A 17,715-nucleotide genomic window follows, 5' to 3' on the forward strand; every position below is an offset into this window, starting at 1 on the left:
ATCATAGGCCTGTAATCGGACTTGTTTCAGTATCAGCTTTGCCACTGACTAGCTGCATATCTTTGGACAGGTGAATTAAGCACTTGAAGTCTTAATTTTCACATATGTGAAGTGGAGATGATACTACTAACTTCAGAAGTTTTATTAGAACTGAGTGACATGATGTGTGGTTCAGTGCTTATTTTAGTGCAGTGTCTGGCCCCGTAGTAAGCACTCTGTACACAGTGGCTATTATGTTAGATTTAACACATGGAACCTTGTTACCAAATAGTCACTATTATGGAGTTTTAGTATGTTACTTAGCTGTAAAAAATTTGTTAAAATATCTGACTGTTTCATTCGCTTTCGTGGAATAAAACAAACCTCTCATTTTATAAATAACAATGAGCTTGGCTATGATATATTTCTTAGTATATCAAACAACAAATATTTAGATACCTAATATGACTAGCCTTCTCCCCCTATTTTATGTTCTTTTCCTGTCACCCTTGTCTAGGACTGTCACAATCAACTCTCGTGTGTCTCCCTGCCTCCCCCACCCCCCCATCCTATGCTTATCCTAAAAAATTGGAGTAAACCCCAGTCTTCACTCTCCCTCTTCACCTGTCCTTTTTTCCCATTCCCTGCCTCATTTTAGTCTCTCATCTTGCCAAGGCTGTGGCTTGAATACCTCATGTAAATGAAGCATGCCAATTAGAATATGACTTGCTCTGATGAATCCAGTATCCCTCTCCTAAGTCCTTTAGGGCTAAAAAGAACCTGGCTTATTATGATAGGAAACTGAAATGCCTCTTTCCACCCCAATCAGAATCAGATTGGCTTATTTAAGCAATTAGCCCATATTTTGCATTTTATATTTTGCGTGAATGTTTGCAAAATTCTGATGTAGCATCATTATATGAATATGGCTATCTGGTAGGTACATAAGACTCAAATGAAAAAAATGTCCACAGAGCATGCCAAGTTTCCAAACTGAATGTCAGTTCATCTGTATAGGGATTTTAAAAGCATCTTGGTATAATGCTCTTTAAATAGATCAAAAGAAGTGGAGGAATAAAGCTGTCACAAACCCATATTAATAGAATGATTTTTTTTAAAGTAAATGTACAAATGTAGGCTGTATAGTATGTATATGCCAAGAAAAATAATTGGAATGTATGCCAAAACATTAAATAATCCATAGTAGTTATCTCAGAATTGTAGGTTATTCTTTAATTTTCTTTTATTTTTCCTCATGGGAATTGGTTTTCCTATGAACTTACCTGCTTATAGAAAAAGAGGAGAGTGGCCATTAAAGGGAAACGCTAGAGTGTTAGGGCACAGTGCTCACATGTAATAAACAGACTTTAGAGACACGGTAGCAAAGAGGAGTGAACTATTTGCCTCGGTTAAGTCTTACTGGCATATTACATCACTCATCTTTTAAAACCTTTCATTATTAAAATGTCAGGCGTGCACAAAGCGGAGCGAATAATGTAACAAACCCGTGTCCGTCACTCAGCCTCGGTGGCTTTCAGTATGTGTCTGGTCTTGTTTCATCTGTTCCCCACACTGTACCCCAGATTACCTTGAAGCACACCTTATAAATACATTAGTATGTATTTCCAAGGATAATTATATCCCTTTTTTAACAACTGAGAATACCATGATTACACCTCAGATATTAACAGTCATTCTAATATCAGCACATAGTCTATTTATTCAGTATTCAGATTTTCCCAGTTGTTTCACAAAGGTATTTTCCTAAGCTGATTTGTTTGAATCGAGATCCAGACAAGGCTCATGCATTGTATTTGGTTGATATGTCTTGTCTTTAAAATTTTTTTTGAAATATAATTCATATACCATAAAATTTACCCTTCTGATATATACAGTTTAATGTTTTTTAGTACAATCACAGAGTTGTGCAGCCATCTCCACTGTCTAATTCCAGAACATTTTTATCTTCCCAGAAAGAAGCCTCATACCTTAGAGTAGTCACTCCCCATTTCCTATTCCTTCCAGCCCCCGGCCATATGGCTTGACTCTGTCCCTATGAATTTGCTTGTTCCGGGCATTTTATATACATATGATCACATAATATGTGACCTAAGTCTTTTAATTTGCAGACTTACTCTTCCTCTTGGGTTTTGTTTTTATTTTTTTTCTCTAATTACTTACAGATTATTTGTTCTGTTAAATTTTCTACCTCCTGGATTTTATTGACTGCATCACTGAGATGACAGCTAACATGCACAGCTGACCCTTGAACAATGCGGGGGTTAGGGGCACCGACCCTCCCTCCAGCCGCAAATCTTCATATAACTTAAAGTTGGCCCTCCTGTCCCATACATGCATCCCTCCATACATGCAGTTCTGCATCTGCGGATGGGGTAGTACTCTAGTATTTACTGTGGGGAGAACTCAGTGTATCGCTTAGAGTTAGCCCTCAGTACCCGTGGTTCCTCCGGTTCAGACCCATGCTGTTCAAGGGCCCACTGTATCTTCTTTCCATTGGTAGGTTGCTCTAGAGGCCTGATCATATTCAGGTTTAATCTTTGTGGCAAGACCATGTCAGTGGTGGTGTTCTCTATTTCCTGTGACATCACACTGAGTGACACATAATGTCTGGTTTTCTCTTAAATTTTATTTTGAAGCAGATATTTCAAAGGCATTCAAACCTAATCAATGGATTAGGTTTAGATAAAAGTTGTAGGGTGTGACATTTACTAGAATTGCTGAGATATAGAAGGGTTAAAGAGTAGATTCATGGACCAAAATGTGTAATTATCATCACAGTATTTTCCCGGAAGGGATTCTTGGAGCTATAAATTGATATACGTCATTTCTGCACCAGGCAAGCTCATACGTTCTTTAGTAGACGGATAACACTGTTAGCTAAGTGCATATAACCTGTTGGAGGAAGACACCACGTGGTGTATATGGGGAGACAGAGAGTGGAGATAACCTTTTCTGATGGTCAGAAGCACCTTAGCATCTACTGCAGAAGTTATTGAACAAACCAATAACTTACATGAGTTGTGCGATTACTGTTATCCAGTAAGGAAATGACTTACAGAAAAGAATTCAAAATGTAAGACTGCTTGGTTGCTTTTTAGTGCTAGAGATAGAAATAGTGGGACCTTTTAGGAATGGATACTTGGGGATCCAGTTTTATTTTAACAGTTTTTTAATACTGTGGGAGGTGAAGTACAAAAAATATCAGGTGTACACATGATATAAAATGCGGACTTGATGGAGGTCAGTTGTAGAAATACTCATGAAGCTTTGTGTGTGATCATAGCAATTAGAGGGCAAGTGGGTATGAGTACGTAAAGACAATCTAAATTATAAAGTGTAGTGGGTCCTTGAAGATAGTGTGTCACATAGGTGAAGCAGACAGGACATGTATAACCAAGAGTGTTGTCAACGAAATAGAAGATGTTAGTCTTGTAAAAGGAAGTTTCTGCACTCACTGCATTTCGAGAAAGATGTAATTGGGATGGAGAAGATCTAGGAAAGGATAACTTAAATGATAAAAGCAGTGGAGGAATTGCTATGTGAAGAACGGACTAAAAAATTAGTAGATTTCAGCGTAAAAAGTATAGTGAATGAGAGGGAATACGGTTAAGGACTAAAGACAGTAGTGAAAGAGGGTTACAGATTTATCTCTAGATTATTACATAGTAAAATGGGGGCAACTACATCTGATACATGAAAGAGGTAAATTTGGAACAAATAAGAGTTATTTTTATATAGCAAGTATGAAATATTTGCAACTCATTTTTTTAAGAGGTAATAGAGCTTAAACATGAGTAACTTTAAAATATTCATGTTCGTAGATTATTATGGGAAATGAGAATGTTTTGAGGTATGGAACGTCCCAGGCCTTTGGAGCTGGTGTGATGTGAGTCTGCAGGGCTGGTTCACAAGCTCCTCCTGCTCCAGCTGAGACAGAATACTAGGCTGGGTGAACACCCATGTTCATTTCTGTTTTCAAAAGTGTTAACAGGTTTCTGATTGTAGAAAAAGCCTAACACAGTCTTCTTTATAGCCCTGTACCCCTCCATTGGTGCTAAGAAGAGAGGGGTTTTTACTGCATTGGGGGCTGGAGTTCTTTTAGAATGTCAAACAGTGAAGATGTATGTTTTTTGCATTTTTCTTTCAGACTTTGATAGAGATTCCTTCAGGGCTGCTTTTACTTAAAAAAAAAAAAAAACCCAAAGAATATTAGTGAGGATATAAACTCATCGTCTTTTCTGTTTGTCCTCTTCTGCAGAAATGTGTTGTAATCCCTCAGCTATGACCTTGGCGGGTCAGTGACAGGAAACTGGAATTGGTTTCATTTCCTTTCACGGTCCTTCCCAGTTATGTGGAGACCTCTTGATGTTTTAGACAGAAGAGATTGCATGCAGATAGTTAACTGAAAGTACTTAGTTCTTTTCAGTATGCAGGGGGTTTTTTTGGAAGGAAAGGGACTCTAGTTAGTCTCCGAAGTAAATTTTTATGATTTTAAAATATTGAGCCATAAGGTTATTAGGAGTGATAATAACACCTCTGGTTTTTGATGACTTGTATAAGATAGCTCATAATTTTGAAAGTTCTTGTTTTCAAATAGAATAAAAGCCCATGGTACAAAATGCACAAAGTACAGAAGACATACACTTGAAAATATTTTCCCACCCTTGTCACCACTTACCTAGCTTTCCTCTTTTTAGGCTACCACTATCACCAGTTTCTTAGGTATTTTTCAGAAATACAAACGTGTGTGTAGATGTTCTGTTAACAATAATGTTAAGAATAATGGTACCATTATTGTACATACTCTCCTTTATCTTTTTTCACTGAAAGTAAATCTTGGTAGTTGGGCAGTGGATGATCTTATTCTTTTTAACAACTACTTGATATTTTACTGGATGACCAAAATTTGGTCTGTTGGGTTGTTTCTGGTCTTTTGCTATTATAAATAATGCTTCAGTGAATTTCCTATACATATGTTGTTACACACGCACACGCACGCGCGCGCACACACACACACACACACACAGGCCCGGTTGTTTTCATATAATATTATTTCTACCACCCTGTGGTATAAAACATACATGCATTATTCTAAAAAATTCTGGTAGGGGTCACTATTTTATTTCCTTTATTATAATAAAAATGGAGTTCATTATGATGCACTGGAGTGTATTTTCTAGTAGTTGAACATATAAAATGAACTGTAAGAATTTCAATTCGTTTTTTACTCTCTCATCTTTGCCTTAAAGGTTTTGGTGCCTCTGATTTTGCTACGGCAAATGCTTTTGGAGTTGACAAGACGTGGTCAGGAACCTTTGAGTGCATTGCTGCAGTTTGGTGTGACTTTCCTGGAGGACCATGCCGCCGAGGACATCGTTCAGCAAGGTGGCTGGGTATGCGCTTCCACGTTTGTGTTTTTGTTTTTTTTTTAATCTTCTTAAAAGAAAAAATAATTAAGCCCCTCATGGTTGTTTTTTTTTTTTTTGTTGTTTTTTTTTTTTTTTTTTTTTGTGGTACGCGGGCCTCTCACTGTTGTGGCCTCTCCCGTTGCGGAGCACAGGCTCCGGACGCACAGGCTCAGCAGCCATGGCTCACGGGCCCAGCCGCTCCGCGGCATATGGGATCCTCCCAGACCGGGGCACGAACCCGTATCCCCCGCATCGGCAGGCGGACTCTCAACCACTGCGCCACCAGGGAGGCCCCTCATGGTTGTTTTTAAAAGCATAGGTTAAATATCATTAACATTATTGTTCAGTGTTATTTAATATTGTGATTGGATGGTGATCAGTGGAAAGACTATTCTTGCAGTTTAAGTTAAACTAAGATTTTACTCCTAAATTCATGTGTTTTTTAAAAAAATATTTATTTATTTATTAGGTTGCGCTGGGTCTTAGTTGCGGCAGGTGGGCTCCTTAGTTGCAGCTCGCCAGCTCCTTAGTTGCGGCATGCGGGCTCCTTAGTTGTGGCATGTGGACTCTTAGTTTCAGCATGCATGTGGGATCTAGTTCCCTGACTAGCGATTGAACCCGGGCCCCCTGCATTGGGAGCGTGGAGTCTTCACCAGTGTGCCATCAGGGAAGTCCGCCTGTGTGGTGTTTTTAAGTGGTTATAATTATGAAACATTTCATACTAGCAAAAAGTATATAAATAACTTCTGTATACTTAGTATATAAAAGTATATAATAACATATACTGAGAAAAACTATATAATAAGTATATAATAACTTTTATATACTTACACTTTAGAGGTGAGGAATAATAAATGAACACCTCTCCCAGTCGAAGAAAAGAACACAGCCAACACTTTTGAGTGTCCTTATATACTCCTCCTAGATATCCACATGTTCCTACCTACTTCACAAGGGCAACTTCTATTCTGAATTATAGTTTTAATATGTATATATCCCTAGGCAGTATATTATTTTGTATGTTTGGAACTTAATGTAAATAGTATAATATGTCTCCTTCTGTAACTTGCTGTTTTCATTCAGTGTTGTATTCTTAAGATTCACCTAGGTCATTGTTTCTCAATTGTTTTTTCATTATCACCCCCCTAAGGTTCCTTTTTAGACATTTTTATCCTTATCATCTCCTTCCTCCCCACGTGAAATTTTAAAAGCACAGATATAAGTCTGTTTATGTACTGGGGCCTTCTGGAGGGCCACAGGCCTTTGTAATATCTAAGATTGCTCACATCTCCCCAGACCAGGTTTTTTTTGTTTGTTTGTTTTGTTTTTTTGCGTTACGCGGGCCTCTCACTGTTGTGGCCTCTCCCGTTGTGGAGCACAGGCTCCGGACGCGCAGGCTCAGCAGCCATGGCACACGGGCCCAGCCGCTCCGCGACATGTGGGATCTTCCCGGACTGGGGCACGAACCCGTGTCCCCTGCATCAGCAGGCGGACTCTCAACCACTGCGCCACCAGGGAAGCCCCCCAGATCAGTTTTAACCCTCGACTTCATCCCCTTTGAGAACACATGATCCAAGTTGATGTGTTGATGGGCATTTGGTTTCCATGTGTAAATACGTCACAATTTATCTGTAGTTTATTTATCTACAGGCTTGCCAGTAGACATTTCTCCCTTTTTGCTGTTGGAAAGAGTCTCATCCATATGTGCAGGAGTTTCTCTGGGTATATACTTGGGAGTAGAATTTCTGGTTCCAAGAGTATAGACATGTTCTAATTTACAAGATGATGCCAAAGTGTTTTCCACAGTGGTTTCCAGCTTGCCCTCTGTCAACAGCATATAAGAGTTTTTCTTCTTAAATATGAGAATTTTTGTTGTTGTACCTCCTCCCCAACATTTAATATTGTCAGACTTACTAATTTTTAAAATTATTTATTAAAATAAGGTTATTTAGGAATAATTTTAGATATACAAGAAAGTTACAAAGATAAAGCATCCCCACATGCCCTTCACCCAGTTTCCCCCAGTGTTAACGTCGTGCATAACTATGGCTCCTTTGTCAAGTTGGCTTTTCCACATTGACTTTATATCCAGCAGATTTGTCCAACTGCCTTATTATTCTGATTATCTCTGGGCTCCTTTGGGTTTTCTAGATAGAAAATCACACCATGTGTGAATAATGTCAATTTTTTTTCCTTGATGAGTCTATCTTTTAAAAAAAATGTATTGTACTAATCAGCACCATATTAACAGAATTGGTATTAGAATCCATCCTTATCTTTTCTGATGTTAATGTGAGTTAAATTTCCTTTAATCGTTCCACCATTTAGTTGTATCAGTCCCGATGAGTGAGGTTGACCTGTACTTTTTCTTGTTTGGTTTCAGTTTTAAGGGTGTGCTGGCTTCATAAAAGAATTTAGAGTTGGGAAGAATGGTTCCTCCTTTTCTGTACTCTGGAAGAGTTTGTAGGAGACTCGGATCATCTGTGCCTTGCTTCCTATAACATTCCTTCAAAACCACCTGGTACTTTCTTTGAGGGAAGGTTTCTGTTTTTTCTTGTCAACTTTTGATAATCTTTCTAGAATATTATCCCTAAATTTTCAGATTTGTTGGCATAGAGCTATTCATATTTTCTTTTTTTGGAGGAAGGTACAGTGGATTTTAATTCTTTTAATTCTCTACACTACTTTTTTAAAAAGTTTTCTTTTGGAGTATTTTGTATATATATGAAAACAGACACGGGAGTATAATGAACCCCCGTCACTTAGTCCTAGCAGTCATTAATTTACTGCCAGTTATGCTTTATTCACATCCTGATCACTTCCCCTCTTAATACAGTAGTATTTTGAAGCAAAATCCAGACATCCTATAATTTTATCTGTAAAGATTTCACTATGTATCTCTGAAAAATAAAGGTTCTTTTTTAATTTTAAATCACAATACCATTGTCACATCACAAAAAAATTAAAAATAATTTCTTCATATCATCAAATATCCTGTTAGCATTCAAATTTCCAAATGTCTCAAAAATATCCTGTCTTTAAGTCTATGCAATGTGTGGGTCTGTAGTTCCTTTTTTATTTTATTTTACTTTATTTTTATTTTTCTCTGTGTTGGGTCTTCGTTGCTGCGTGTGGGCTTTCTCTAGTTGTGGCAAGCAGGGGCTACTCTTCGTTGTGGTGCACGTACTTCTTATTGCGGTAGCTTCTCTTGTTGCGGAGCACGGGCTCTAGGCACGCAGGTTTCAATAGTTGTGGCTTGTGGGTTCAGTAGTTGTGGCTCACGGGCTCTAGAGCGCAGGCTAAGTAGTTGTGGTGCATGGGCTTAGTTGCTCCGCAGCATGTGGGATCTTTCTGGACCAGGGCTTGAACCCATGTCCCCTGCATTGGCAGGTGGATGCTTAACCACTGCACCACCAGGGAAGTCCCGAGGCTTATTAATTTTATTTATTTTCTCAAAGAACCAGTTTTTGGTTTTGTTGATTTTCTCTGTTGATTTCCTATTTTCAATTTCATTGATTTCTGCTCTCTTTTTATTACTATCTTCTGCTTACTTTGGATTTAATTTACTCTGCTTTTTCTAGTTTCCTAAGGTGGAGGCTTAGATGATTGATTTTTGATCTTTCTTCTTTTCTAATGTATGCATTCAATGCTGTAACTTTCCACTTAAGCACTGCTTTCACTGTCTCACACAAATTTTAATAAGTTGTATTTTAATTTACTTCAAAAGATTTTTTAGGGCTTCCCTGGTGGCGCGGTGGTTGAGAGTCCGCCTGCCGATGCAGGGGACGCGGGTTCATGCCCCAGTCCGGGAAGATCCCACATGCCGCGGAGCGGCTGGGCCCGTGAGCCATGGCCGCTGAGCCTGCACGTCCGGAGGCTGTGTTCCGCAACGGGAGAGGCCACAACAGTGAGAGGCCCACGTACCGCAAAAAAAAAAAAAAAAAAGATTTTTAAAATTTCTCTTGAGATTTATTCTTCGATCCATGTGTTATTTAAAAATATATTGTTTATCTCCAAGTACTTGAGGATTTTCTAGCTGTCTTTCTGTTATTGATTTCTAGTTGCATTCCATTGCGGTTTGAGAGCAGACATAGTATAATTCTGTTCTTTTAAATTTGTTAAGGTATGTTTCATGCCCCAGAATTTGGTCTAGGTGAATATTCCCTGTGAGCTTGGGAAGAAGGTGTATCCTGATGTGGTTGGATGGCAGTAGTCTGTAGATGTCCTTTGTATCCCGCTGATTGTCTGCCTGCTGGATCTGCCCATTTCTGATGGAGGGTGTTGATTGGAATCACAATTTGTTTGTGGCCCCAGCTCTGCCAAATATTGGCCCTGAGTTTTGGGGGGAATTCATTTAACTTCGCTGAGCCTCAGTTTCATCAATTACAGTATGGAAGAGCAGCTTCTGTAGCTCACAAAAGTGATGGTGTGAAAAAGTGTTCTGTGAGAACATTACATTTTTACAAATATCAGCTTTTCAGATGCATCCCTAAGAGTGTGTGTTTTTCCGCTTCTCGAGTCTGATTGAAGTTTCCTTCGAGTTTTGGTGGTGACTGTCTTTGCCGGGCAGCGGGCACAGCCAGGCACAGATGGCTGTGAGCCGGGACAGCCCACCCCCTGCTGCTAGGCCTGCGAGCCCGCAAGGGGCCACCGCGGGGCGGTCTTCTCCTGGGTTTTCTCCTGCGGCATGTGCTAACCTGAATACTTCCTGTGAAACATTTAGATTACATGAAGGATTACTGGGGGAAATGTCATCTGTAATAATATTAAATAGTTTGAATAAAATTAATTTTTGTCTATTTTTTCTGACTTGAAGCTTCTCATTTCTGTTTTAAGAACTGCAAACCTCAAAAAGTTTGTTTGTTTTAATCAAGGATGTTTGAAGACTGTCTCTTGGGAACTTTTAGGTCAGAACTGGTTAGAACAGAGTGTGGAAGGTGACACATAGTTTGTGATCTAAAATCAGTTAAGTGGGTTTTGCAACTGAAGTAGTTTCAGTGTAGTAAGGGTTTGGTTTAGTGTTTCATGAGATCTGTTTGTTTTATTTGTGCGTGTGCATGTGCGTGTGTACTGCACTGTGTTTAAAATGTATTCTTTGTGGTCTTGGTCATCACATTAGGTGGAAAGTTACTTCTCTGAGTCTCTCTCACAGTATTTTCTTAGGGGTTTTTTGTTGTTTTTGTTTTATTTTTATTTTTTTGGCTGCGCTGCAAGGCTTGTGGGTCTTCGTTCCCAGACCAGGGATCGAACCCGGGCCCTTGGTGGTGAAAGTGTGGAGTTTTAACCACTGGACCACCAGGGAATTCCCTCTCTTCTCTTATTTTAGGTTAATAGCGATCTAAGAGGCATTTGGTCGTTAGTACCCTGTTTGGCTGAATGTAGAGAAGCAAGGTATCTGTGTTTGTCTTTTCCGGTGAATACTTGAGAGAGAGATCGTAGTGATAAGGGTTGGCTGGTACACGCCAGGGGACGTGGGTCTCTGAGTTACCAGGGAGTGGGGTCTTGGGAGTCGGCCCCGGCGTCCTCAGCTGGAACAGTTAAGTTCATTGGCAGCTGTGACCCGGCGTGTGAAACACTGCTTGAAGTGGCAGAATGATTTGTAACTGGTGTGAACCAAAACAAAACTCGAAGCAAACGTGTTTAATACAGACGTGGTGAAGCACTGCTGCACACTTCGAAATGGTTCTTTGAGTGATCTCCAAGCTGTTTGTACTGCGTTCCTACCACTAAAACCAAGGTTACGCTTACATTTTATCTTACGTTTATTCTACGAGAGTCCCTTTACCTCCGTAGTTCAGTTTCTTCTCTGCTTCCCTTTTTCTTTGAAGGGTTTCATGAACACATCTTTGTTCACGAAAACACCAAGAATAACCTTTTCCATTTGCTTCTTGCTGTAAACTGAGGAAAAAGCACCAGTGTGGAAGTCCGGGGTTGGGGGTGCCTTGGGCTCGAGCATTAGGGGAGCACAGTTGACGAAAGCGTGGGCCCTGCAGGTAAGCGGCCTGGTTAGATCCAGTCCCAGCTTTGGACTTCAGGCCAATTACTTACCCATCTCAGTTGCTTTAGTTTCCTTATCTGTGAAAGTGAAATGAATTAATTTCAGTGAAGTCTTCAAAAGGACACTGACGTCCAATTCTCACAGCAGCTGAGGGACCTTGGGCAAGTTACCTGATCTCTCTGGGCTTCAGGTGTTTAAACAAAATATAGTTTTCTGATTCTTTGTACGTATTTATTTACTTATTGGCCACGCCGTGTGGCTTGCAGGCTGTAGTTCCCCAACCAAGGATCGGCAGTGAGACTGTGGCGTCCCAACCGCCGGGCCGCCAGGGAGTTCCCCCTCCGTGCATATGTAAACTCTAGTTGGTCCCAATCCGTTTTATATTTTTGAGCCCTTGAAGTTACTCCTTTCTGTTTTTTGTATAGTGGGACTAAGGAGATGGCTGTTTCCAGCAATATACATATTTTGTGCTAAAAATTATTTAAATTGTTGGAATGGATCTAAGGCTAGTTGTAGATGTTAGTCCCCTAATGTGCTAAGTTTTAGGTAAAGTATTACCCAAAACAGTGCTTTATCTTTTATTGAAAGCCTAGTCTTCATTAATGACAGTAATTGTCAAGGGAGAGGCCTCTATTTTTATATTTTTGCTTCAGATGACTAGGAGTGAAAGTCTCAGTGGTCATCTATTCTTTTTTTTTTTTTTTTTTTTTTTTTTTTTTTTTTGTGGTACGCGGGCCTCTCACTGTTGTGGCCTCTCCCGTTGCGGAGCACAGGCTCCGGATGCGCAGGCTCAGCAGCCATGGCTCACGGGCCCAGCCGCTCCGCGGCATATGGGATCCTCCCAGACCGGGGCACGAACCCGTATCCCCTGCATCGGCAGGCGGACTCTCAACCACTGCGCCACCAGGGAGGCCCCATCTATTCTTTCTTTAAAACTTCTTACATAAAAGCACAACATTTTTGGTGAATCATCATTAAAATAATCACATCCCAAATACAGAAATAAGTTGTAAGGTAGAGAGTCCATGACAACAAGGAAAAAGGCAACTAAGTCTGACTGGCTTTTGGGCCATATCATCCCCCAGAGCTGTCGCTTGACAACCATGTTGATCCAGTATCTTGGTTGGATGAAGAAGTCTTCCAGATATGGGACGAAGAATGTTCCTGACTCTCAGCTTTGAGCTGTTAAAAATAAAGAGAACAGTAGTTGTATGCTAAATTCTGTTTTAGTTTGTTAACTTTTCCCTCATTTCTTCACAATGCAACTTGTGAAATTTCCATTTCACTTGTTTTGGCTTCAAGCCCTAAACAAGAAGTAGCAAAGGTCTCCTTTCTGAGGATTAAAATTTTTACCTGTTTTGTTATGGTTCCTTTGTTTTGCTTTTGCTTTTTAAATCCTTCTTGCTGTTAGAGGCTCTGTTTTTAGCCCTTGGTGGGAGTTCCCACTGGTGAGCACGTGGGTCCCTCTGACCCTCAGGCCCTCCCTTCGAGGGGCTGCAGATGTGATTCTAAGGGTAGGGAACACAAGGGATTATATTCCTTATCTCCAGATAACTCGAGTGTGACCGCAAAGCTTCTGGTCTTGACTACAGAACAGAACTATTCTACTTCATATAAATGACGGCCGTAATCACAAAATAAAGTGGGAATTAGTTTGCTTGCATTTGCTCTGCAGACTCCGTAGCATCTGCGGGTGTCATCCAGACTCTGGGTGACTTCCTGTCCGTCTCCGCCACGAACCTCCTGGTCCCCGGGCGTCCCCTGCCTTAGGGCTGCCGGTGTCGCGGTGAAATGTGTGCCTCCTGTGTCGGTCCTCATGTCTAGATCGTGCATTTGTCAAGAACCAAAATTGAGTTGTGTTCTTCCTTGTGACTGGAGCTGACACAGCCCCCGCAGGGAGCCTGGAGCCCCCGTGGCCGTGTTGCTGCTGTGTGGCTCCCACCGCCAGGAGGGCGGGAGGACTGCGTCCCTGCACACTCCCCATCGTCGGGGCGGCTTCATCCATGACCGAGTGCCGATGACCGTTCCCGTGCCGTTGGGCCAGGGCTGTGGCGTCTGCTGCCAGCACCCTCACTGGTCACGGCAGGCTGCTTCCCGCCCCCGGCTGACGTTTCTGGGCCCCTGCTGGGCGGTGGCACTTCCCGGCTCTTCCCACGTCCCTCCGCCAGGCTCCCGCACCCCCCACCCCCAGCTGCCAGCAAAACGCGTCCTTCCCCGTCTGGGCTCCTGACGGCACCAGCCCGGCCGAGCGATGGATCCCTAGGGCACAAGCTGCCTGCCTTTTTCTCCGCTGCCTTGCATTATTTATTGCATTAAATGTGTATACATTGAATAGAATATAAATCAGCTTTTTGCTTTTTCAACTTTGAAGAAACTGGTCAGAGTACCGTCTTGTTAAAAATTCTTCCTCTGTGTTGGTCTACAAGCAAACACGTTCAGTCCAAAAACTGTAGGTTTAAACAGTGCATTTACCCCTGGACGTTCAGTTTAGGAAAGGGGCTGCCTCCAGATGTACATTTATGTTAGATCTGTTTCCCCTTCTTTGCACTGACCGCCCCCCTCATCTCCTAGGGCGCTGTCTTTGCCCTGGAGCCGGAGGACGAGGAGCGCCCCGCGGGCGCCGCGGAGGACAGCAACGACATCTACATCCTGCCCAGTGGCGGCTCCACGCTCGCCAGCCCCCCGGAGTCTCCGACCACCGCCACGGCGTCCTGGCAGGCCGAGGGCTTCCCCGTGTCGCTGTCCAGCAGCCAGAGCTGGCGCACTGAGAGCCCACCGGTGTCCCTGGGTCCCGAGTCGTGGCAGCAGGTCACGGTGGACCCCGAAGAAGTCAAGAGCTTGGACAGCAACGGGGCCGGAGAGAAGAGTGAGAACAACTCCTCCAACTCTGACATCGTGCACGTGGAGAAGGAGGAGATTCCTGAGGGCGCGGAGGCGGCGGCCGCGGCGGCCCCTGCCCTGATGGCGGCCGGGGAGCCCGGCCCCGAGGGGTCGGCCGTCCAGACAGCCAGTCCCACGACCTCTCTGTTCGTGGAACTTGCTGAGGAAGAGGCGGGAGCGGCCGCGTCTGAAGCTGCCCAACTGGAGCAGCAGGGGGTCCCGCCGCTGGAGCCCCCCGTGGAGCCCCCAGCAGCGCCGCCGGGCGGAGAGCAGGCGGCCCGCGGGCGTGCGGCGCTGGGGGCGGGGCCCTCCCCGGGCGGCCCCAAGAAGGCTGGCCCGCCGCCCGCGGGCAAGTGCCTCCTGCTCTTCGGAGGGGCAGCCGCCGCCGTTGCCATCCTGGCGGTGGTCGTTGGGGTGGCACTGGCTCTGAGAAGGAAGTAGATTTTTCGGGGAGAGAAGACAAAAAGGTGTAAGGTTTTAGTTGTGTCAGCTGGACTGGAGCGGCCGGGAGCTGGCTGGACATCCCTTGGACACTCTGGGGTCAGGAGGACTTGGGTCCGCAGGGCAGGGGGCCGACCCATGTGTTAGGGCTTGAGCTGGAGGCTGCACACGGTGGTCTGATTGGAGGTCCCGGGCCTGGGCGCCTGCTAGGTTCAGGGTCTTGTGTGTAAAGCGTCCCCCGCCTGGCGTCCACGGCCCCTGGGTAGCTCCCGGGCCTGGGGGCCTGTGCCCTGTGGGTGTGCAGCCCACCCCCCCAGCCCTGGAGCGCCCTCCCTGGGGTGACAGCCCCACTCCACGCGTCTCCCCGAGCTGCCAAACGCCCCCCGGGGATAACGTCGTCCCGTGAGAGCCAGTCTCAGGGCGAGGGTCCCTGTGGGGGCGCCTGGGGGGCAGACCCCAGGCAGGAGGGCGTGGCTGTGGGCCCCCCGGCTGCTGGCGCGCTCCTGCCTGGGGTCTCTCAGCCCCTCTGTTCTTCCCGCCCTCAGTCCTGCAGCCCAGGTGCTCTGCCGGGTCTCAGCCGCCTCTCAGGTACTGCCCTGCCCGCCTCGCCCCAGGGTGCCCCGAGGCCCCGTGCGGAGGGCTCGCCCGATGCTTCCCGCAGTTCCCCTTGTAAAGATGCTGCCTTTAGTCTTTAAACGTACAAGAGAAGAGACCCGGGGCCCCTGCCCGTGACAGCGGGGCAAGTTTGTCTCCGCATTCGGAAGCTGGAGGGTGGCTTAGCTGGCCTATCGAGGTTGCTTCCAGCCCTTCTGTCTGTGGGCACCCTTGAGCCGACAGGGACTCGCCGGCCGGCAGCGTCTCTCTTGCTGGGCATCGTTGTCCATGACCTGAACTAGTGTGATTCCCAGGTTCTGGCCTCAGCCTCCTTCCCAGTCAGGCCGCTCCTCGGCCCGTCTCTTGCCAGGTGATAAGGGTTTCCACACGTGGGCTTACAGACCAGGGAATCATAACTCTCATTCAGTACACAAAGTCTCCTAAATATCATCGAAGTAAAAAGCAGGAAAGAGAGGCTGCCCTTGAGGTTCTAGCTCGGCTTTCAGAGTTCCATAACAGAGGCTTACACTGAGCTCGTTACGGCCCAAATGCCACAGTGACAAACCGTAATGATCACCGTCAGCACGTGCCCGTGGAGACTCAGCGTAGCCTCATCCGCTGGCCGCACCCCTCACGGGGGACCGCGTCTCTTCATGCCTGAGGTCAGTGTCACTGACGGGACACACGTGCTCGAGACAGGTCATCTCAGATTTATCCTAGTAAATGTAAGAGGTTACTTTTTAAATCCTGAAATTTGTAATAAAATTACTTTACCTATCCTGATCACCAAAACTTGATGTTTTAAATGTGCTTTATTTTTTAATTTTTATTTTTTTAAATTAAATCTTCCTAAAGCGATACTGTTTAGAAGTTGGTCAGAAAGGTCTGGAATGTGTGTGTGTGTCTGTGCAGCTTTACCAGGCAGTGTGTCTTGCATTGAGTTTTTGTGTCTTGTTGGGGAGGGATGTTGGTCAGGGTCTTGGTGTCCTTCACTGAGGAGCCAGAGGTGAGGGAAGTGTTTTCCTCCGTGTGTTCCGACGGCAGCACTGCTGCTTCGTAGGGGGAGAGCGAGCTGCTGAGTTGTCTTCCTTCTCTTCCCTTTTATGATAGAATATTCTCTTTCCAGTGTTTCCATGTAAACTCTGGGTCCTCAAGCCCATTGGCTGAACGCCCTGAAGCACTAGCCCGAGCCGGTTCGTTTCTGAGCGGCTGGCGGGAGGGCGGCTGGTGGGAGGTCTGCGCTGCGGAGGCTGAGGTCTGCTGAGGTCTGCGTTCTCCACGGCGGAGGGGTAAGGCAGGGCCACGCTTTACTCAGCAGAGACCCAGACAGCGTGGCCTTCAAGCACGGGGTTCCCAAGTGATAGGAGGACCTCAGCGTCCCCTCTGGTCGTGGACAGGAGGAGGGAGCGCCTAGTAAGGACTGCGGTGGTAGCGGCTCCCATGTTTTGCTGTGACATTAAAAACTGTTTCTCAGCGGCCCACCCCCTTTTTGGTGGGACTGGAACATCTGCGTCTGAGGTAGAGGGAGGGTGATGGTGAGACGCAGGTGTGGAACTCAGCCTCGCGCCCTTTTGGCACCCTCGCTTGAACTGTTGTGTTGGTAGGTCCTGCAGAACTCTTAACTGCTGTATTGAATGTAATGATTTCTGATCACTTGGCAAAAGCCACTGAAGGTTTCTTGAGAAAAATACCAGAATTAAAGAATGCTCGTTTATGTTCTCTGTAGTAAAGTGGTGACAACTCCGGGGCCTCAGAAACCAGTCAGCCCCAGTGTGCCTTACGGGCATCAGCAATGCCCCCAGAAAGCTTTCTAGAGGAAAAGCCATCTGCTGACCATCTGGTTCCCAAAGGCTGATCCTCCTCTCGCCTGTCGTCTCTCTACCTGGGTGTGTCCTGGGGGGACTGGAGCCAGGGATGTGGTTTTTGAACCACAGCCCCTTTTCATTTCCCATAGAAATTCATTTCCTCAGTCTCTTGCTGATTCCTGCTAATATAAAAGCTGCGCCTGTTCCTTGCCTTTTCCCTGAAGGCTTGACATGGGGACAAATGTCATATCCGTAGAATTTTAAAATTATTTTGAGATGTTTTATAGAAGTGAAAGAAAGGTATTGTAGGTAAGATTTTTTCCCCTCTTCTCAATTTCTTATGTCTGTTTACACAGACTTACCAAGAATTTCATCAAGAGGGGCTGTCTGGTCACTTTGTAGAAACAGCTTCTAGCCTCTGGACCAGTTCCATGCAGGCAGTATCTCATGTCAAGTCTCAGCAACACACCTGATGCCAGGAGAATGTGTCCTCTTCCCCAGAGGACCAGGATCTGTCCTTGGTGGACCCCCCCTGTTCTCTACTCCCCACGAGGGTCGGCTGTGAGCTGGGCTTGAGTTCAGGGAGCGT

At 44.8% G+C, this 17,715-nt stretch overlaps 1 protein-coding gene across 3 annotated transcripts in view; it reads left to right on the top strand.

The window, feature by feature from the left end:
- The window catches only part of BCL2L13 (BCL2 like 13), a 66,207-nt gene that overhangs the window by 47,402 nt on the left and 1,090 nt on the right, over window positions 1-17,715 (top strand). Inside the window, exons 6-7 of one of the 3 annotated variants that reach the window (XM_079716065.1) lie at window positions 5,250-5,393; window positions 13,978-14,921. In XM_079716065.1, coding sequence (XP_079572191.1) covers window positions 5,250-5,393; window positions 13,978-14,727 — 894 coding nt within the window. In that variant the 3' untranslated portion in view covers window positions 14,728-14,921. Of the gene's footprint in view, window positions 1-5,249; window positions 5,394-12,491; window positions 12,645-13,977; window positions 14,922-17,715 lie in introns of those variants that run through there. The other 2 variants (XM_079716067.1, XM_079716066.1) reach the window with 2 other exon arrangements.

The sequence above is a fragment of the Hyperoodon ampullatus genome (genome assembly GCF_949752795.1).
Source record: "Hyperoodon ampullatus genome assembly, chromosome: 11".
In the NCBI taxonomy this organism is placed as follows: Eukaryota; Metazoa; Chordata; class Mammalia; order Artiodactyla; family Ziphiidae; genus Hyperoodon; species Hyperoodon ampullatus.